The following is a 21,564-nucleotide window of genomic DNA, read 5'->3' on the forward strand; positions in this document are numbered from 1 at the left end:
AGTAGAGGTCCTCAATTTTTGGTTGAATGGATTGAACTCTGGGGACTTCCCTGGTGGTCCAGTGGCTAAGACTCCGAGCTCCCAATGTAGGGGGCCTGGGTTCGATCCTTGGTCAGGGAACTAGATCCCACATACCGCAACTAAGAGCCTGCATGCTGTAACTAAAGATCCCGCAGGCAGCAACTAAGATCCCTCATGTCACAACTAAGACCTGGTGCAGCCAATTAATTAATTAATTAAATTAAAAAAAAGAAATGATTGAACTCATTTTTTTTTTTTTGGCTGCGCCACGCAGCCTATGAGATCTTAGTTCCCTGACCAGGGATTGAACCCGGACCCCGTGCAGTGGAAGAGTAGAGTTCTAACCACTGGACCGCCAGGGATGAACTCTTGACTGTTGATACACTCTTCCTTATATAAAGTTGAATCTGGTTCACTGGAAATTTCCAGGGGCCCTAGCTCTGCTCCCTGGAGCCTCACAGGAGGTGAAGTTCCCCTACATTTTCTCTTCCTCTAAATATCCCAGAGGCTCTCCCTTCCTTTTCTGATCCCTCCTTCTCTGAATGACCACTGGGTTTCTGACCAGGATCCACACATGCCTAGAAAACGTTGTGGTACGTTCTCTAATTATTTCCTGTGTCAGTATTTTAGTTTCACAACTGCATTGCAAGTTCCTAAACGCCCCAAGGTGAGCAAGGCCTCGGTGGTCTCCTCCCAGGTGATCTCTGCGGTGTCCAGGTGGGCGGCAGGCACACACGCTCAGCCTCCTCTCAGGACTAATGTTTACAGTTTATCTCATTCTTCCTCTGGTCAGATATTTTCCCACTGCCTTTTCTGATCTTCAGAAATCAGAGCATTTCAGGGCTGAAAAAGCACACAGACATCCCAGTACCAACCCCTCATTTTCCAGCTGAGGAAAGGTAGGAGCCATGAGTGATGTCTTGCCCCAAATCCGAGTACCAGAACCAAGGACCAGGAAAAACCCAGAGTCCCAGCTCTGGGCCACTGTTTCCTCTATTCCGGCCTCCTCCTGGGCCTCCTCCTGCCAGACTCTTCCTCAGTCCTGGCTCCCACCCAGGCTGGCCAGGCTGTCCTGTTGGGTGGGAAGGCCAGGACCCCGAAGGAGGTCTGCTGGAGCAGTAGGGTGTGTGAATGTGTCTGTCTGGGGGTGTGTGGTGGAAGGGCAGCAGTGGGTTAAAGTTAACACCGGACAATGATGCAATCACAGACTCCAAATTGAGTGCAGGTCGCTTTAAGAAAGGAGTAGCTGTAATCTGAAGCCTGCTGGACGCTGGATTAGGAGGCAGCAGAAAAAGCTCTGGTGCTTACAGAAGCCCCCTCAGTGTGCAGACCTAGGCTAGGCGCGGAGCTGCAGCGCACTCACAGGTAAAGAGCCCCCTGTCTGGTCTGCATGTGTGTCTGGGGAAGACGGGAGGCTCCTCTGGGCTGGGCGGACGGGGGTGAAGCAGCGGTACTTCAGGGAGCAGAAAAGAGGGGTGTCAGGGAGAGGAGGTGGGGAGACAGTAGTTCCTGCAGCTTGGGCACCAGGGTGAGTCGGTTAGAGAGGGCAGAGGGAGTTGGGGGTCAGAACCCACTTATCCCCCAACCCTACTGAACCACTAGGAGAAGAGGCTGGAAAGACTCCTGAATGAAATGGGTGGGAAACAATGGAGGGGGTGGGTGGCGGGGAAGAAGCAGAGAGCTTGGCTGCTGGGTCAGGTCTGAGCATCACTTCAGGGGGCTCTGCAGCCTTGGGGGAAGGAGGCTGGGGGGGAGCTGTACCTCCACTGGGGCAGCCAGGGAAGCAGCCCATCCTGCAGCCCGGCCATGGCTTGGGCTCAGCTCCCCGCTGCCTTTTCAAAATCAACTGCTGTTGATTTCAAAGGTAACTTCCCGACACTGCCAAGCAGCTGGCCTGCGGGGAGGCTTCCGGGCAGGGCTGGGATGGAGGACAGCTGGGTCCTTCTATACAGTGCCCAACCTTTTTCTTTGGCCAAATCAGCTGCCAGTAAAAGCTGGGCGACCAGTGGGGTTTTGGCCTCTCACCAACAATGACCGCTATTTAGCCCAGCCGGTGTATGGGATTTGGGGGCTCAGCTGCCGGAGCTGGAGAGAAGGGCTGCCCGCACCCTTGGTGCTCCCTGGGACAAGCCACAGCAAGGAGCGGGTCTGGGCCAAAGAAAAACTTCAGGCTTCCCAGAAACCCCATCATTGTCTGGCCCAGGCGGGTCCACCAAGAGTTCAGCCCTCAGGCTGAGGGGAGGGAGGGGAAGCGGGCCAGGCACTTCTGTCCCTAAGGCTGGTCCTTCTGGGGTGTGGGCAGGTGAAACTCATGGGTGCCCTGGCCCCGCTCATTCAGGTTCCAAAACTTCAGAAAAAAAGTTGCCTGCGCACTGACGGGGTCACCACGGTGGGGTGGGCCTGGAGGGACCCCTCGGAATCTCCCTCCCAGAGCCAGGGCAGAGGGTGGTGCCCTTCCCTGCACTGCCCATGAGGTCCACTGCCATGTGGCTTGGAGGCTGTGCGGTCCTGGGAGGAGGAGGAGGGATGGTGTTCGTCTCCCAGCTGGGTTTAATCTGAAACACATGTACTGGCTCAAATTTATCCTCCCAGCTTGAAGGCAAGATCACAAAATCAGTTCCTTGTGTTTCTTGATTTGGGCAATGTGGCAGGAAGGCAGGCCTGAGTTTGGCCCAACTGGGAGGATATCTACCTCCTCCCCCTGCCCTCCCCCGCCTGGTAGGACAGGAATCTGGCTTGGACACTGCCCTTTGGACAGGATGGCACCATTGTCCCTGTGCCCCTGGCCAGGCGATGGAGGCCTGGACAAGCCCACGGAACAGTCATCTTGGATAGGACACCGAGTGTGCTCAGAGGGGGCCCCCGTGCAGACCCTTACTCTCTACCCTCTCATTGCCCTTGCAGGGGGTTTTCAATCATCTCTCCACTTCCCTCATCCCCAGGGCTTGAGGTGGAGGATTCAAGGAGGGGCCATTAATACTACGCGTCCTGGAGACTGGCTCTGGGCCAGCTGTGGACCCAGGTGCCTTTCCCAGCCAGGGTGGCTCACCTCATCTTTAGTCCTCAGTCCACTCACGTGGTGACAGTGATCACATGACCCGAGGTTTGGGCTCAGACTCTGTAGGGACTCCTACAGAGAAGATCCATCTTCAAGTGCATTTGAACTTGGTTTCCTTAAACACCATGCCAGGATGACATCTCCCACCTCCTCCCTCCTATCTCAGTTCCCTACCCTGGCCCAGGAACTAGAGCTAACAGCTTTCCCTCTAGCCCTGCACCGCACTGAATTTCCAGTCTCCGCTAAACCAGTCTGCTGAGGCTCAGGCAGGGAAGGCCCCTGCCAGCTCTGGGTGGGGCTGGCCGGGTGGAGAAAGCAGCTGTGAGCCTGGATGGCCTTAAGGGCTCTATCTTGCACTGCAGAAAGCTTTTCCCGTTGTCTCAATGGAAGATTTCTCCCTGAGTGGCAGGGGCAGCCGTGGGGAAGAGCAGCTGGCTGGGAACACAAGGGTCTGTGGAACTTACTGTGAGACATGCTCGAGATCAGGGTTTAGAGAAAAAGCTGGGCTGGGGCCCACTGGCCGTCCAGCCGTAAGCCGAGCAAACTCAGAGGCCATCTTTTCTTTTGCAGCCTTTCATGCTCTACAATGTTGTCCAGTGGCTTATTAGACTTAATTTTAAGGACTCTGACCAAAAATCACACACTGCACTCTTAATTTTCCTATTTGTTCTGAGAAGTCAGGAAAGCATGTGTGTGTGTGTGTGTGTGTGTGTGTGTGTGTGTGTGTGTGTATGGGCATATGAAAGGAAGAAGGAGCTTGAGACCCTTGGCCTGTGTGTGTTTGTGCACACACTGGTGTATTTGTGTTGCAGGGGAGGGGAGGGGCAGGGAAGACAGATGATAAGTTCTTTTTTTTTTATAAATTTGTTTATTTATTTATTTATTTTTGGCTGCTGCGTTGGGTCTTCCTTGCTGCACGCGGGCTTTCTCTAGTTGCGGCGAGTGGGGGCTACTCTTCATTGCGGTGCGCAGGCTTCTCATTGCGGTGGCTTCTCTTGTTGCGGAGCACGGGCTCTAGGCACGCGGGCTTCAGTAGTTGTAGCTCGCGGGCTCTAGAGGGCAGGCTCAGTAGTTGTGGTGCACGCGCTTAGTTGCTCTGCAGCATGTGGGATCTTCCCGGACCAGGGCTCAAACCTGTGTCCCCTGCCTTGGCAGACAGATTCTCAACCACTGCGCCACCAGGGAAGCCCAGATGATAAGTTCTTGACATGGCAGTATGGATGGAGGGAGAGCAGAGGTCCTGGTTGCTGAGACCTTGTCCCACTTTCTAACCAGAAGGCCTCTCAGAAGATCTTATTTATGAACACCCCCAGCTGCCTGCATCCCCTCCCACCTCCACATCCTGATTCCAGGGGTGAGCTCATAGAGGCAATGAATGTAGGAGGGCAAGGGATGGGGGAGCCCTAGACCCAGAGTTCCCTTTTCCCTTGTGGTCCAGGGGTCAGACCAGAGTCCTGTCCAAAGAGGCTACTGCTCAGGAGGTAAAGGGACTTGGGTGGTCTTACTAAGAAGTGGGGTTACTTAACCTGAAGGAAAGAATTCTTGGAGGTTTCAGAGCTAGATCCGAGCTAGCAGGGGGAAGAGGACCTGGCTTCCCCCAGAGAGAAGGGGGGCCCTGGGGTTCCAGGAGTAGGGAGACACATTTTGGCTCAGGGATCATTGGAGAACTCACCTGTCTCTGGTGTCGCTTTCTAAGTGCTATGAAGGCATCATCTAATTTAATTCTTATCACAATAGGTAAGTACTATTTGATTTCCATTTTACAAGAGAAGACACTGGGATTTAGAGAGGTATTAAGACACAGAATTGAGGGGAATTCCCTGGCGGTCCAGTGGTTAGGACTCAGCACTTTCACTGCTGGGGCCCGGGGTTTGATCCCTTGTCGGGGAACTAAGATCCCGCAAGCCGCACAAAGAAGACACAGAATTGAGATTTGAACCCAGGCTTTCTGACACTAGACCCAGCACTCCTAACCATGAGAGTAAGAGCTTTTGACACAGAACTGTCCAAGAAGGGAACGAGTTGCTTATGAGGCCACAGGTTCCAGGGCAGAGGAATTCAAGGAGAGAGTTTGAGAACTTGGGGGTAGCAGGGGCGGGACCGGATGCCCCCATTCTCTATATTCTGTGATTCTACATCTGAGACCTAGGTTCTGCCCCCATGCTTTTACTAGACATTGACCCAAATCCTATATCAAGAGCTGTTCAGTGTGCCCGCAGGGAAAAGCCCATGGCCACACAGAGGAGCCCACTGCTGGGTCTTCACTACCCTGGAGGTATAGGCTCAAAGGTGGGTCTCCTGGCACAGACAATGGATGAAAGCACAAGCTCGCCATAGGACTGTGGGCTGTGAGGCAGGGGGAGGTCTGGGGACCTGTGGTGCTGAGAGGGAGGGATCAGCAAGCTGAGGGTCCACTTCCAGCCTGGGGAGGCTGGAGGGAAGGTGCCTAGCCCTGCCAAGGCCCTGCTACCTGCCCAGGGTGGCCGGGTGTTGCAGGGTGGTGGGTGAGGGAAGCAGCCTGCCACCTCTTTTGCTTTCTTGCAGGCCCCAGGATGCAGGCGTTTGTGCTACTCCTCTGGACTGGAGCCCTCCTCGGGTACGGCAGCTGCCAGAACACCAGCCTGGAGGAGGTCAGAGGCGGGGTGTGTGTGGTGGGGGCCTGGGGGGGCATCAGCAATTCCAGCCCCCCCTCAGTAGGCAGCATGGGAGACAGGACAACACCCAGGTTGCAGGCCAGGCTCTGGCCTTTCTGTCCAGACAGGGCCTTGGTTTTTCCATCAGCAAAACATAGTGTCTCACCCTGCCTTTCACAGAACAGAGTGGGGACAAACGTAAGATCCAACAAGGTGAAAGGCAAAAGCGCTCTAACAAGTCCAGGGCTGTCCCTTCAGTGAAGACCTTTTCTCCTTACCTTCCATTACTTGTGGGTCTCACTGAGTGGGTGGTGGCCTTGGATATTTGTTCCAGTCCTGACCAGGGTGCAGCAGAGGTGTAAGAGTGTGGAAAGGCCTCTTTCCTGTCCAGAGAGAGCACAGTCGGGTTGCAAAGGCAGATGCTGAGAAGCCTATGCTACGTGACAGTGGGCGTGGGGAGTGACTGTCACACAAGGGACCAGGGCACTTCTGGACCAGTCCCTTGTCTTTTTAAAAAAAATTAAAATTAATTAATTAATTAATTTTTGGTCGTGTTGGGTTTTCATTGATGTGTGCAGGATTTCTCTAGTTGGGGTGAGCGGGGGCTACTCTTCGTTGCAGTGTGCGGTCTTCTCATTTGGTGGCTTCTCTTGTTGTGGAGCACGGGCTCTAGGCGCGGGGGCTTCAGTAGTTGTGGCACGCAGGCTTCAGTAGTTGTGGCTCATGGGCTCTACAGAGCAGGCTCAGTAGTTGTGGCGCATGGGCTTAGTTGCTCTGCGGCATGTGGGGTCTTCCCGGACCAGGGCTCGAACCTGTGTCCCCTGCGTTGGCAGGCGGATTCTCAACCACTGCGCCACCAGGGAAGCCCCTAGACTTTGTCTTGAGTTCCGAGTTTGAATTCTGGTTCAACCTCTCACTAGCTTTATCATCTTAGACAAGTCACTGTTACTTGAGTCTGTTTTCTTATCTATAAAATGGGATTAAAAATATCCTTACAGGGCCATCACAGACAGTCACTTATTTTTTATCTACTGAACACCTACTCTGTAGGTGCTGGGGATGAGTGGAAATATGAAAGACTCAGTTCTGGCTTTCAAGGAACTCAGTGTTTTGAGATAGTAGTCTTTGGTGGTATCATCTACATTGACTAGAATGAAATGAAGTTAAGTCAAATAAAAAGAACTAGCACAGAGGCTGGCACATGGTAGGTGGTTAATACAGAGGTGGTAGTTGACTCTGAAAAAATGGTCAGAGAACCAAAAGGGGCCTTCAGATTGGGGCCATCAGGGAAGGTCTGTGGTGGAGGGGGTGATATCTAATCAGGGCCATGAAAGACAGGAAGGGTTTGATAGGAGGGTCCAGGTGGAGACCCGGGAGCCGTGAGCAAGGGTAAGCAGACAGGGAGCCTGTCTGGCCTGTGAGCAGAATTTCTTGGGAAGGGGGACTCCTCTCCTTTTATTTATTTATTTTTAATGTGTTACAGGCCTGAGGCTCACAGGTCACTGGTGCTTAAAGCTGGCCAGCTAACCTCTCCCCAGCAGAGCGCCCCTACAGGAGCAGGGGGCACAGACTCATTCCGTTAGGCTAAGCGTACCATCCTCAGGCAGGACAGCCCTCAGGGACCAGAAGGACAGTCCCACACAAAGCGATGAGACCAGTCATCCCGTGCTCATCTGCACTGGTCCTTGTGCTCAAATGCAGGGCTCCCTGGCCCCCGAGACCACGGGGGTGCCAGTGGAGGAGGAGGATCCCTTCTTCAAGGTCCCTGTGAACAAGCTGGCGGCCGTCGTCTCCAACTTTGGCTACGACTTGTACCGCGTGAGATCCAGGGAGAGCCCCGCTGCTAATGTGCTCCTGTCTCCGCTCAGCGTGGCCACGGCGCTCTCTGCCCTTTCGCTGGGTGAGTTCCTGGATGCAGAAAGCCCTGGATCCTAGAGCTGCCCCCTGGCCTCTGCACATATCTGACTCTAAGCCCTGGAGACACTTCACTCGGGGAGGGTGAAGAGGGCCGAGAGGCTGGGCCTGGGGGTCCCGGCGTGTGCGGAGTGGGAGCTCAGGGGAGCAGAGCACTGCTGACACGGGTGTGTGGCCTCGGGACCACTTACTGACATTCCTTAAGCGAGCTTCTCCTATGTGCCAGCCTCGTCAGTGTGGCTAGGTTCTGGGGACATAACTGCACTCAAACAGGCACGGTCTGTGCCCTCGCTCGGGTCACACAGCTGAGCTCACGGGGGAAACGAATAAACAGGAAACTGCAGAACAGTCTGGTAAGTGTTGTGATGGGAGAGGCACGGGGACTTGAATCCTCACTCCCACCCTTATATCTCTCTAGGCCTGATGCCTTTAGCCTACCTTCAGGAAAATCTATTTTTCCTCCATTGCCTTCAAATTCCTTTCCACCTAGAATGTCTCCAGTACCAGCAGACAAGAAGACTTAGGGTGCGGTGTCCCTTCCCCGTCCCAGGAGCTGGCCTGACTTGGGCCCCAGTGGGCAGTTACAGAGGTTCACACGCCCATCCCTCTGGCAGGAGCGGAGCAGCGGACAGAAGCCAGCATTCACCGGGCTCTCTACTATGACCTGATCAGCAAGCCAGACATTCACAGTACCTATAAGGGACTCCTTGCCTCTGTCACCGCCCCGGAGAAGAACCTCAAGAGCGCTTCCCGGATCGTCTTTGAGAGGAGTGAGTTGCCCGGGCTGCCTGAGGCGCGTGGGGCTCTGTGCTGCACATGGGGGTTTCCTTCTAAACACCAGAGCACGTCTGCCCCGGCCAGGCCTGGCCCTGGTGGGCAGGAAGGGGCCCTGTGAGCCCAGAGAGGATCGGAAAGAGGAAATGAGCTGAGGGAGGCAGTGGGAGGGTCGGGCGAGGGCAGTAGTGTGAAGAGAAACAGTAATGAGTGAGATCTGTTGTTCCCCGTCCAGTGCCTGGGGAAGCTGGCACAGAGTCCTGGCGTGTCCCGGGAGGATGCCAGGCAGGAAGTCAGGGCCTGCTGAGGGTCAACCAGAACCTCTCAGAGAGGATGCTGGGTTAGCTCTCAGAGCACACTAACCTCTGCCCCGTCTCTTCGCAGAGCTGCGGATAAAAGCCAGCTTTGTCGCACCCCTGGAAAAGTCGTATGGGACCAGGCCCAGAATCTTGACCGGCAACAATCACTTGGACCTTCAGGAGATTAACAACTGGGTGCAGGCCCGGATGAAAGGGAAAATCGCTAGGTCCACGAGGGAAATGCCCAGTGGAATCAGCATTCTCCTTCTTGGTGTGGCTTACTTCAAGGGTGAGGGCTTCTCCACTTGGCTTTTGGCCAAGGGTAGACAATGAGTGTCAGGTGGGGCCAGGAAAGAGGGGAAGTCAAAGGCGGCAGAGGAGGACCCAGGAGAGGCACCTGCCTGAGGACTGCTTGCTTGTCATCAAACCCAAGGCAAACATTGGATAAGTGCCTACAAAGTGTAAGGGGCCGTGGAGAAAGACTAGCAGAGATAAGGGGGCACTCCCACTCTTGCACCTGTTTGGGGCAGGCACTGGTAGATTTCTGGCTGGAGCCAGGTGAGGGTCCAGGCCCAACTCTGCCTGTACTGGCTGGAGAGCCCTGCACAAGCTTCATAGCCTTTTTGGGCCTGTTTTCTCGTCTCTCACTTGGGGATGATACACTGACTTCAGGGACACTCTGTCTGTGTCGTCTCCCATCTTTTTAAAAATTTTTTAACATCTTTATTGGAGTATAATTGCTTCACAATGGTGTGCTAGTCTCTGCCTTACAACAAAGTGAATCAGCCATACATATATATATATCCCCAATATCTCCTCCCTCTTGCGTCTCCCTCCCACCCTCCCTATCCCACACCTCTAGGTGGTCACAAAGCACAGAGCTGATCTCCCTGTGCTATGCAGCTGCTTCCCACTAGCTATTTTACATTTGGTAGTGTATATATGTCCATGCCACTCTCTCACTTCATCCCAGCTTCCCCTTCCCCTTCCCCCATCTCCCATCTTCACATGGACCCTAGCATCATGCCCGGGGCACACAGCAGGTAGTTGATAAACCGTTGTTAGTTTTCTAACAACATTCTTCTAGGCTGTGTTGATGTGCCCAAGTCTATTCCACGGGCCCAGTGTGAGGCCAGCCCTATTCATATGAGCCTTGGGTGGGATTTTGGGCAGCCTCCCCTTAAAATGTCTATCAGGCAGTGTTGAGAGTGGACCCCTAAACTCCTAGAGTAAAGTCCTTCCTGAAGCACTGAGCTCCAGGACATGAAAGAAGCCGTTACAGACCAGCATGTTAAAGGCCACATTAAACTGTCGGCTTGCTGTGTGAGCGCTGGCAATCACTTCACCTCTCTGGGGTTCCGGGCTTTTTCAGCTATGAGAGGGTTGATGACATGATGTCGAGGTCCCTTCCAGCTCTGGCCTCCCTGTATTGTCTTCCGGACACAACGCTGTAGAAGTGTACACCAGTTTACCTTTCTCCTAGGCTATCACAGAACTTGAATAAACCCGACAATCTACCTATTTCCTCCTGAGTTTACGTATGGAAGGTATTCAGGACCCTAGAAATTTTGTGGTCCAGACTGCACATTCTGAGACAGAGCTATTCCCTGATGTGTCAGGGCCTCTGACGACTGAGATTCCTGTAACCAGGCAATTTTCAGCAATATGCTTTGGCCCCAGCACGGTCCCAATGCCTTTCTGGTCTCCTGGGGCTCAGGGCACTCCATTTGTTTCATTCCAGGGCAGTGGGTAACAAAGTTTGACTCCAGAAAGACTTCCCTAGATGATTTCCACTTGGATGAGGAGAGGACCGTGAAAGTCCCCATGATGTCAGACCCTAAGGCCATTTTACGCTACGGCTTGGATTCTGATCTCAACTGCAAGGTCTGTAGGGGAAGGGCGAGTAGTGGGTGCGGGGACAGGCTGGATGGTGTAGTGGGAATAGAATGACTTTTGAGATCTGACAGCTGTCTAAATTTTACCTGCTGTGTGACTTTCAGTAAGTTAATAGTTTCTCTGAGCCTTTTTTCCTCAAAATAAAGGGGCATAGTTATCTAAACTTATCCTCTCACTCAGGGTTTCCTGTAAGGGTTGATAAGGTAATGTGAAATGGGCCCTCAAGACTGGACACTCAAGGGACTTCCCTGGTGGTCCAGCGGTTAAGACTCTGCGCTTCCAATGCAGGGGATGTGGGTTTGGGGAACTAATAATAAGCATGAAATTAAAAAATTTTAAAAAAAGATTGGGCACTCAAATGCTGGTGTTAATTCTTGTCTTTTCTTTCCTTCTTTTTCTCTTTTTTTTTTTGGGAGACCTTATATTTCTAGAAGTCAAAGTTAAACTTTCAAAAACTGTCACAAACTCCAAACTGCTGGCATTCTAAGTCTTTCATACCTGACTTTTGAAAATTCGAAGTCAGTAGTTCTTAACTTTTTTCTTTGGAAATCGGACAAAACACCTGAAGCACTGGAGAGAAATGCCACGTATGCATTTCTGTAGATGATTTTAAGGGCTCTTGGGACCTCTGATGCCATCTGTCCTGGGGACCTGAGGTTAAGGACCTCTGCTCAAAGGCCCATTGTATTGCTGCTTCTGTGTGCTCTGCCCGGCGTCCCCATTTCCGGTCCAGGGCTCTGTACATAACAGATGATCAGTAACTGTTGGCAGACAAACCTTGGGAGAAAACACAGACCTGGAATTCAATTCTAGCTCTTTAGAACCACAGGAGAAAATTCTTTCAGCAGATAACTTCAGTTGGTATTAGGCCCAGGTAAGAAAAGACAACGGCCTACTCTTTGAAGAAACATCAGCAGACATCTTGCTGCCGGAAAGCAATAGCTTAGAGGGACAACTGTTACATAGATGAGGGGCTGGGAGAGCGTGGCCGGGACTGGTTACAGGAGAGGAGAAGGCGGCTTGGGGGTGTGTGTCTATCTCTAGGCTCCTGGGCTCCAAAGGACTAACGCGTGTGCTTCCTCCCTGTTGTTTCAGATTGCCCAGCTGCCCTTGACCGGGAGCATGAGTATCATTTTCTTCCTGCCTCTGAAAGTGACCCAGAACTTGACCATTATAGAAGAGAGCCTCACCTCTGAGTTCATTCATGACATAGACCGAGAACTGAAGACTGTTCAAGCGGTCCTGACCATCCCCAAGCTGAAGCTGAGTTACGAAGGCGAACTCACAAAGTCCGTGCAGGAGTTGAGTATGTTTCTTCAAGACCTCTTTGCCCCTGGGGTGGGTGGGGTCGAGTCTCTGAGCCTTCCACCTTGCTAAGCAGTACGCAAAGGCTCCATGGCATTGTACCGAGGCCAGGGATGATTCCTTAATTCTAATAGTGCTGGAGGGGAAGACTGAACTGCCTTCCTTATCAGACTCATTCCTCAGCCCCAAGAGCATACGTCCTATAACAGCAACTCAGAACACTGCCTCTCAAGATAGGTCTGGTGACCTGGTTTCTAATCTTAACCTCACTTGCTGTGTGCTCCTGGGCAAGTCACTTAACCCTTAACCAGCCCAGAGCTCTACATACCTCACAGAAGGTCAAAAGTGGTGTTCCACTCCCGGCTTGCTTGCCTTCTTGAGAATCAGAATTTAAGAATCAGGACTGTCCTCTTCCTCAGGGTGTTGATGAGGCAAAGGTTTTAACGGAAATCTCTCTCAATCTCTGCAGAGTTGCAGTCCTTGTTTGATTCACCAGACTTTAGCAAGATCACGGGAAAACCTATCAAACTTACTCAAGTGGAACATCGCACTGGCTTTGAGTGGAATGAAGATGGGGCGGGTACCACCCCCAGCCCAGGGCTCCAGCCTGCCCACCTCACCTTCTCCCTGGATTATCACCTTAACCAACCTTTCATCTTTGTACTGAGGGACACAGACACAGGGGCCCTTCTCTTCATAGGCAAAATTCTGGACCCCAGGGGCACTTAATACTCCAATTTAATGTTCAAATACCCCAGAAGAAGACAACGCTAGAGGGATGGCAGATTATATATTACACAAAGGCTGCCCCTATGTTTCAATGTATACTTTGCAATAAAAGTGCTTTATCCTTAACTTTTGTTATCCTGTTCCTCCTATTTTGAGCTATGTTAAATTTAATATGAAGATAAATAACCCTTTAGGAATTTGCTGGTCCCGTATTTATAGCCTGGGTCTAACTAAACTCTGCAGAAAGTCACCAGGTGAGATAAGAACTGTAGTTGTTTGCATTGTATGATGTCGGGATTGATTCTCTGCTCTGTGGGGTTTACAGACTAGGACATTAATCCCCCTGGGAAGGGATTTCCTGTCTCCACAATCAGTGGACCATGCTCTTAAATACACCAGACTTTAGGTTTTAATGCAAGCACGGATATCCCCCAGTCAAGCTAATGTCACCTGACAACACAGGATAACATGCAGACAGATAAGGGAGGAAGTTTGTAACTTCAGGAAATAATTCTTTATTTTATAGAGCATTTAAAGAAAGCTCTCAAGCTCACATAAAATGAGGTCTGCTATGGAAAATTCTACACATATTCTTTTTAATGAAGGGGGCCTATTTTACAAAGTACAACAGATCCTCCTTTTTCAGGAACATGAAACATGCCAAGTGTCTGGAAAAGAACTACAGAATTGGTCACAAGACTAAATTTTTCTTCTTGAAAGAGTTAGCTCTACCAAAACATCTCATTGGCCACAGCCCTTGCTGAAATGAGTTAGTAGAAAGGAAGATAAATGCGATTCTGCCTGCCCTTCATTCAAATATTTGAGTGTGAACCATGTTCTGAACACTCAGCTTCCTGAAAAGCTACTGCCAGGCAGCTTCAGGGCTATTCAGTTCCTGATTATAATGCCGGGGCAACCACTGGGCATGGCTGGGGTGGGCAAGCTCTCAAAGCAGCGTGTATTCTTTTCCACCAACTCATCTGAACCACTTGGTCCCCAGTGGTGATAGAGCACCCAGGGTTCAGACCCAGAGTCTCCCGGCCTTCTGACCGGGATGGGGTTTAGACTATTGCTATACATCCAGGTAGACAACGGCTATCATTCCTACTTTTTGTCTCTTAAGTGTGAGCAATGCCCGCACCCTCAACATCTTCTGAAGTTGTTTTTTTTTTTCCTTCTCAGTAATTATGCAGTCTGTATTTCATTTGCCTGCTTGGGGAGGTAGAAAAAAGCGGTCTCTTTTCAGGCTTGCTAATAAACAGAACTCAGAAACAATGTGTTATAAAGTCATTGCTACAAGCTTGATTTCATTAGTGTTTGGTCAGTGAGTCTGCCCAGAGTATAGAATGAAAACCAGAGAATAAGGACTCGAAAACTGGTAGAAAACAAATTTAGAGTTGCCATCCTAGGAAGAAATTGCCCAACAATAAAATGGCCCCATATTTATTTCTCTATTCACAATTTATACTCCACCGGTTTTAACAAAGGATTCAAGGAAGCTAGGTACCATAAATGAAACTATATCTCCAGAGGTAAGAAGCCTCACTAATTTCTTGCTTATAATTATTTTTCAATTACAATACAACTATTAAGAGTTTAAGTTCCCAATGGAGTGGTACACAACATTTCATTACTACTAGAAACCATAGGAATGTTCCAGGGAAACAGACTATCATCATTTAGTGAGGTGGCGTCTAGCCAAAACCCAAGGCTAACGTCCAGATGCCTGCAGATCAGCTAAAATCCTTTTAAAGGGCTTAGGCTCTCCAGATACCAGTTTTAAGTTTTTTCTGGGAACGGGAGTTTTTGTTGCAGAGCAGTTAACTACTTCAAGAAACATGCATCAGAACAGGTGAGCACGTCTCCAACTGCAAAGCTTTCTAAGCCCTCCCCTCCCCTCATACACTAGGCTTGTGATTGTCGGGCAAGTCCTGTATTGTTTGGCGACAGCTCAGCAGCAACAGACCCTCTTTAACTCCTCCCACACGGGCTCCTTTCCTGTTGGTCAAGGCCCCCTTGGGACCCTATTCGTTGGGTCCCACAGGGATGGGCGGCAAGTCCAACAAACAGGATTTCATCTTTTGTAGCTCCTGGATCTCATCATTCCAAGGGCCATAGTGCACCAGCAGAACCTTTTCTGCCTGTTGTATTGTGTTCAGAGCTTCGGGTATTGCAAACCTGAACCGAAGGAGGTAATAGGAGTGAATCCACCCATTCAATCAGGCAAACATTAACTGAGGGCCTACTCATACCCTGTGGAGAATGTAAAGTAGATATTTTTTGTCTTCAAGGATCTTACAATCTACAAGGGCAGATAAGACTCTCAGAAACACACTGAAAGGCAGAGTTTGAGATGAAAGTTATGAAAAAAAGGTATAAAGATTCCAGGATTCTGAGAAACAGGCAGATCTCAAAGCACTAATCTGATATTTACCCCAAGGTTTACTCAGGAGTCTCTGCCTTAGAGTCACGGAGTCCGCCTATGGCCTGACTCTGCAGCCCTTTCCCTCTCTCTGACGGGGTGGACTGCTTCTATGTCTTGGGTATCAGGTCCACCCACCTCATAATCCTAGGACCGAGCTTCAAACACTTTACCACACAGCAGCTTTACCAAGGTTGGACATATTCCATCTAGAAATACTGACATTAGGGCCTCCTAGTGATCTCAGTTACAAAAGCGGGTGAGGCATCAACTCATCAACCCTACTGTTCTTTCCTTTGAACCTTTAAAGCTGGGTTTCTCAACCTTGACACTATTGACATCTGGGGCCGGATGCTTCTTAGCTGTGTGTGTGCGGGGCTGTCCCGTGCACTGTCCTCCACCCTGAGTCATGACAATCAAAAATGTCTCCAGACGTTGCCAGATGTCCCCTGGGGAGCCAGATGACTCGTGGTTGATTACAGCTGCTTTAAAAGGAATAGGACCAGGGGGAAGGAAGAGGCCCTGGAGCTGAGGGTGCTGAGAATGAGTGCTGAGGTGGGGAGGTGTGAATAACTGCCTGGGGGGGGAGCGGGGCGGGGGAGGGGACTGAGAAGAACCGCTATGACTTGGCGGTGGCGGGTTGGGGGGCGGGGGCCTGGGCAAGTTCTCCCTGGGAAACTCCCTTCAGAGCTAAGAGCTTCCCCATATCTCTCAGGAGGAAATTCTAAAGTTTCAAGTCTGTCAGCAGAACAGAAGGAAGAATCTCTCCTAAAGGGAAAATAAAGACGTGTCAACATGCTTAAAAGCACTGTAGAAAAAAAAGGAATACACAGAAGAGCCTAATAAAAGAACAGTATGTGGCCCGGTGAAGTGCTAGGAAGCAAGAGAAAGACTTACCCATTGAAGAAGATTTGGGCCAGTTTGAAGAGTTCATGGCCCATCTCAACACTGGATGGCCCGTGGCGAACCTCCACCACTCGGAGACTCTTCTGTAGATGGGTGGCTGACTTCTCCCAGTCCCCTGCAAAGAAAGGAAAATCTGGTTCCAGAAAAGAACCACAGTCAACTGTGGATGAACATTTTCAGGGTAAGGAAAGCTAAATGGAAGTGAGAGCAGCCTCAGCCAAAAGACTAAGAGAGAACCAACCAGAAGAGGCTAAGATCATGACCAAACACACAAGGCAGGCTCACTCCTTGGAGCGGAAGGTGAAGACACACACCTTACCTAAGGCAGCATAGGCCTGGGCCAGGTCATCCTCGATTTCTCCCACCACGCTGTGTTCCGCCAACAGGAAGCTCTCAGCATCATGCTGGCATCCCAACAACAGCTGAATGGCTCGCTCTATCAATTCAAAGGAAAGTGGCCTCGTTACAGACACAAACCCCGTCTTAGAAATGAGAACCCAGCCCTTAAATTCTCTATGGGCTGGGCTGAATGTGGAAACCCCACTTTGTCTCCTTGGCTTGTGATCAACCCACAGTTTTTGTTCCAATAAAGCTGTTCTCTTATGTTTTCTCTTTCAATAGCAAAAGGTGCTGGGTGAGGCCTCCCCTCATTTACTGTGGGTTTCCAACTTCAGTTTGAAGTGGAATGACTACATTCCATTTATGGTCATTATTTCTCTCGACTCAGAAATCTAAGCTAAAGGTCAACTTTCATAAAAATAGGGTAAATAAATTCCCACGATGTCAAGCTCTAAGGCAGAGTTTTCGAAGGCAATGAGGGGTTCCATCACTCCCTTTCTGGAAAAAGTAGGATACTTACACCCATTGGGCACATGCCCCACTGCCCTTTATCTTTATTTTTTAAAATATTTATTTATTTTTGGCTGCCTCAGGTCTTAGTTGCCACACGTGGGATCTTTTGTTGTGGTGCGCGGGCTCCAGAGCATGGGCTCAGTAGTTGTGGCGCTTGGGCTCTCTAGTTGTGGCGCACGGGCTCCAGAGTGCTTGGGTTCTGTAGCTGCGGCACGTGGGCTCTCTAGTTGTGGTGCGTGGGCTCAGTAGTTGTGGTGCACAGGCTTAGTTGCCCCGTGGCATGTGGGATCTTAGTTCCCTGACCAGGGATCAAACTTGCCTCCCCTGCATTGGAAGGCGGATTCTTAACCACTGGACCACCAGGGAACTCCCCCCACTGCTCTTTAGAAGAGAGATGATGCTCTGATGAGGGCAGAACAATTTCTCTAGGAAATTAGGTCACGAGGCCCTCGAATTAAACTAAATGCCACTGAACTTCTGGATATGCACAAAGATCACGGATGTCAGAGATAACCCGTTAGTCTTTAACTAACTCTCTGATGCCTAAGAGAACAACAGCTTAAATCAGCTGGCCCTTTTTCAAGGACACCATGCAAACTGAGCTGGTAAGGGTTTGGTCTCATTGGTCTACATAGCCATCTTGTGGCTGGCATGGGGATAATTAAATTCAATTCTTCAGTCTTCACTGAGTATCCCTGAATTCAAGGTGATCTCAAAATGAATAAAAGGGAAGGGGCTGGAGGACCAAAGCAGGGAGCCAGTCTCACCTAGTTCGCCATTTCTGAGAAGCTTCCGGGCCATCCCCACCTGCTGCTGAAGGTCCTGTAGCTGAGAGACTAGGTGATCTCTGCTGACTGATTCCGTACAAGATGTGCTGCCACAGCTCAGAACGTCACCTCCCTGTGGAAGTCAGTTTTGTCTTTATTCCTGTACCAGAGTCTGCTAGCGACACTGCATGTGCTTACATTATAGGACTGTTCCAGAGCTTCCGACCCTACTGGGGGAAAGACTCCTGCAGTAACACACCATGACCAAGGGCAGACTGAATTTGGTTTGATGGCGGCAATTGCAATGAAAGCAGGAGCCGATCCCTGCTTGAGATTTACTTTTTGCAACCAAATTAAACTGGTACAGACCACAATTTCTTTCCATCTTGATAGCCCCTCTCTTATTTCTCTCTGGGGCTGGGACTCTGGATGACAGACACATTTCTAGTGGTTATGAAAAAGCCATAAGGAAGCAAATAGAAAAAAGGTGCTGGGTGAGGCCTCCCCACATTTGTCCTCGGGCTTGTGACTTCAGCTTTCCAACACAACCAGCTCCATGTTCTACTTACGGTTCTAAGACATTTGCTGTTTTTCAGGTGCCAGAATCTGTGGCCCCATTTGGCAAGAGCAACCTGACTTCTCCGGAGGATCCTTTCCCACCCTCCTGAAGTCAGGGCCTGGGGGCTGAGTGGGGAGCATGTGGCTCCGATATGGCCCAAATGGCTGGGGGGAAACTGTGAGTCTGATTTTCCTCCAGACGCAGGTATCAGGTTGATAAAACACAATAAGATTTTTGCCCAGATCTCTGTTAGAGTACATATGTTTTTATCCTTCTGGACCAGGGGGATCTGATGCTGGAGCTGCTAGCAGCCATCTGGTCACCACAAGAGGGAAGTCTGTCTGAGGTTGGGCTACATAATACAGAAAATGGAGCTGAGGGAGGTAGAAAGAAAAATTAGGTCTTGGTGACATTATCTGAGCCCCTGGATCATGTTGTATTTGAAGTACCCCTACCCTGGGAATTCTTAGTGATTTACTTGAGCAAATAAATTCCCGGTCTCCCTGAACCCCAAATCAGTTTAGGTGGGATTTTCTGTTCTTTGCAAGAAAGAGATCACTAAATCCAACCTTTCCCTGTGGTTCCTGCAGGGGGGTAATCAATGTGCGGGGAAGATGGGCAAAAGGGAAGAGAGAGTACTGCTATCAGCACCTCTAAGTCCCAACGGCTTCCTCCTAAAGATTTAAGGCCTTAAGGCTGGATAACTGACCGCCAGGAAAAGCAAAGAGAAGGGAAGGGAGAAAGAGATTCACCTGCAGGAGTGCTCCGCAACGGTGACAACAGAAGGCTTCCCACCTGGGCCCCTGCGAGGGTCTCTGCTTCTCACGTTCACAAGGGGGACAGTTGCAGTCAAAGAAATACTGAGACCTCAGCTTCTGGCGCCTCTCGGCAACACCCATCCTGCTCTCGTGGGGCCCTGCAGAGACACCACGCTTGGCCAATATTTAAAGCAAAAGAGCATCAAGCACTACTTAAAAAACTTCAGCTTAGCGGAGGGTCTGGTCAATCACTCATCATGCGACAGGTACCTTTCACTCAAACATTTGTGGAACTAGATAGAGAAACAGGCTTCTAAGTTGCGGGGACAGGAAGAAAAAGAAACCAAGAAGTTGTTCCTGGCCTATTTTCAGAATAGGACATTTACAGGGATCGAGCAGGGAGTGTCTACACGATAGTGCAGGCACAACAGGGCCTAGTGAGGAGGCCTTTCTTCCCCGTAAGTATGCACTGCCTCTGCCAGGATGCAGACTCTGCAAAGGTGAGGCATCTGCCCTGTGACTTGCTCAGGCAAATGCACCCCGTCCTTTTCTGCTGGAGAAAGATGGACAGGAGAGAGGATGGAGGGCTCACCATAGCAGTGGAGAATCTCCTGCCCTTTTCTAATCTGCTGAGATGCCCGAACGGTGGCGACGGTGCTAATGAAGGACACACTGGTATTGGGGCTGCAGGAATGGTTCAGGAGGCTGACAACGGGGAACAGCCCCGTGGCAAGGCGCACCTGCCTGCTGTCGGTAATGAGGTTCTCTTCAGATCCTGAGGGTGCAAGGGGAAAAAGGGAAAAATGTGTCAGGACACTCGTCCTGGCCTCGCCCTCCATTCCTCAGAAGACGAGCTGGGCAGTCAGGCCTGAAGCGCGGCTGAGTCAGAGCTCCACAAGCTGGATCCGAGATAAATCAGAGGCAGCATGACTCAGAGCCAACTCTGGTTCCCGGGAAGCAAAGCGAATGAGCACATGAAAAGTCCACCAGCATCTTGGAACCTAACCACTGTGTCTCAATACCACAAAAAATCCAAAGATTAGAATTTATAGGGAGCAATAAAAAAAGAATTATCAGTAGGGAGCCTTCCAGATAGACAGTTTCATAATGTTCATGACAACATGGAAACCAGAGTACCAGATGAGGTTATTTCCTAAACACTTTTAGAGTCCAAGTGTTTTTGTTTAACTGGTCTTTGGTTGGTTAATAGAACAAGTAACCTAATTACTATCCTAAACTAAATAGGCCTGTCATATATTTTTAAAAATCAATATTTCTTATGCTCATCTCTACATTCTGCCCTTTGTCCCAACTTGATGGGAAATCAGTCAAGCAGTAGTTCTCACTGAAAAAACTCTTTGGACCACTTCTATTCCAGACAGTCTCATGTCCCTAACCGTCTCTTCTTTGAAGCACAATTAAACCAGCAATTTAACCACGTGATTGAAAATTAGGAAGGAAGGAAGAAAAAAGCCTCTAAGCAGTGAGGCTATTTCTGCACCAAGGCTCATGCACTTACATTCATATGTGAATTCTCTGTATTCTGCTGCAGGCCCACTTCCTCTTATTTTAGTCACAGTTCGAACTGGCGTGGTTATTCAGTTTCTCAGCCCACCACAGTCCAGAAACAGAGAACTAATAAGAGGCAGGTTTTCTGACAATGGCAAGGGAGACGGGGACAGACTGGAGGAGGAGGCAGAAAACTTATACAAGAATAACAGCCTCAGGCAAACAAAAACACTAGCACCACTCCGAGCTTAACCAGAGGTTCTCAGACTGACACCATACTTGCACGGGTTTTTGTCATAGCTATCTATGTCTCAGGAGGATGCATGTACAGATAACCTTGGGCATACAGAAAGGCTTAAACTGTGTTCAGCAGCCGTGGTGTAAGCATGAGGAGATAGTGTTTCTGACAAAGCTGGATGAAATATGAAAGATATTGGTACTTAGAGGGGAACTTTCAGTTTTCTGGAAAACTGATAAGCCATCAGATAATTGTGGTATCACCATATATGCCAGGAATCTCAATGCACCAATCACCAAATAATGCGGTCTAGATACATATGAAATGAATAAAGAAAATACAAACCATCATGTGAAAATGTTCTAGAAAGGAAAACATTAACTATAAGGAATAATACTGTCTCTCTGCAGACAATTCTATTACCTGCTGCTGTGGAAGACAAGAATTAGAACAAGTAAATAAAATTTGCAGGGAATCCAAATGACTCAATTTTAGTCAACAATTCTACAGATTGTATTGAAATCTTTCATTAGAGCTTCTACTAAGAGCTTAACTGATTTTAGTGTCCCCTCCCCCCAACCCTTGTCCAATGCCTACCTTCTGGTACATGTACTAATGAGCAGTAGAAATGCTAAAAGGTAAGGAGGCAGCAGGAAGGAGCAGCACAGGGCAGTTTGTCGTCTGAATAATCAGCCTCTGCATAATTAAAAGTTGACTTGCATTCCCAACTACTGATAACTGGCAATCTATATTAGAACAGCCGCTAAAATGTTCCCAGAGAAAATTATCACAATACACATGAGTAATGTCAGCTTCGTGAATTATTTATGGATTATCCTCTAACAGAAGTAGGCCCAGGAACACAGTGGGGTGAGTATTTATGTCAGAGTTGAATATCTCTCTAATTATCTCTACAAAATTAAG

General features: G+C 49.8%; 2 protein-coding genes across 9 annotated transcripts in view; one reads left to right on the plus strand and one right to left on the minus strand.

Moving 5' to 3' along the window:
• The first annotated feature begins 1,273 nt into the window (after positions 1-1,273).
• SERPINF1 (serpin family F member 1) lies at positions 1,274-12,755 on the plus strand. 2 transcript variants are annotated; one of them, XM_059906747.1, is made up of 9 exons: positions 1,274-1,386; positions 4,235-4,433; positions 5,624-5,709; positions 7,414-7,612; positions 8,241-8,396; positions 8,785-8,988; positions 10,441-10,583; positions 11,691-11,901; positions 12,370-12,755. In XM_059906747.1, the coding sequence occupies exons 2-9, from the start codon at positions 4,379-4,381 to the stop codon at positions 12,627-12,629; spliced, it is 1,314 nt and encodes a 437-aa protein (XP_059762730.1). In that variant the 5' UTR covers positions 1,274-1,386; positions 4,235-4,378; the 3' UTR covers positions 12,630-12,755. The 2 variants fall into 2 exon arrangements, with proteins under 2 accessions (XP_059762730.1, XP_059762731.1); XM_059906748.1 differs by lacking the exon at positions 4,235-4,433.
• The window catches only part of SMYD4 (SET and MYND domain containing 4), a 42,053-nt gene continuing 26,107 nt past the window's right edge, over positions 5,619-21,564 (minus strand). The window contains exons 6-12 of one of the 7 annotated variants that reach the window (XM_059906743.1): positions 19,486-19,668; positions 18,888-19,051; positions 17,577-17,709; positions 16,272-16,393; positions 15,949-16,072; positions 5,991-6,095; positions 5,619-5,700 (exon numbers count right to left, since the gene is read on the minus strand). In XM_059906743.1, the coding sequence (XP_059762726.1) occupies positions 6,010-6,095; positions 15,949-16,072; positions 16,272-16,393; positions 17,577-17,709; positions 18,888-19,051; positions 19,486-19,668 (812 nt within the window). In that variant the 3' untranslated portion in view covers positions 5,619-5,700; positions 5,991-6,009. Of the gene's footprint in view, positions 5,701-5,990; positions 6,096-9,559; positions 11,373-14,056; positions 15,820-15,948; positions 16,073-16,271; positions 16,394-17,576; positions 17,710-18,887; positions 19,052-19,485; positions 19,669-21,564 lie in introns of those variants that run through there. The other 6 variants (XM_059906742.1, XM_059906745.1, XM_059906741.1 and 3 more) reach the window with 6 other exon arrangements.

Source organism: Balaenoptera ricei, chromosome 20, assembly GCF_028023285.1.
Source record: "Balaenoptera ricei isolate mBalRic1 chromosome 20, mBalRic1.hap2, whole genome shotgun sequence".
Lineage (NCBI taxonomy): Eukaryota > Metazoa > Chordata > Mammalia > Artiodactyla > Balaenopteridae > Balaenoptera > Balaenoptera ricei.

What these genes read in the sequence shown, in the direction of transcription:
- SERPINF1 (XM_059906747.1), top strand. Translation starts at nt 4,379, where the DNA reads ATGAACACCCCCAGCTGCCTGCATCCCCTCCCACCTCCACATCCTGAT. An exon ending in CCGGATCGTCTTTGAGAGGA is followed by an intron (nt 8,397 to 8,784) that starts GTGAGTTGCCCG and finishes GTCTCTTCGCAG; the next exon opens with AGCTGCGGATAAAAGCCAGC. An exon ending in TGGTGTGGCTTACTTCAAGG is followed by an intron (nt 8,989 to 10,440) that starts GTGAGGGCTTCT and finishes GTTTCATTCCAG; the next exon opens with GGCAGTGGGTAACAAAGTTT.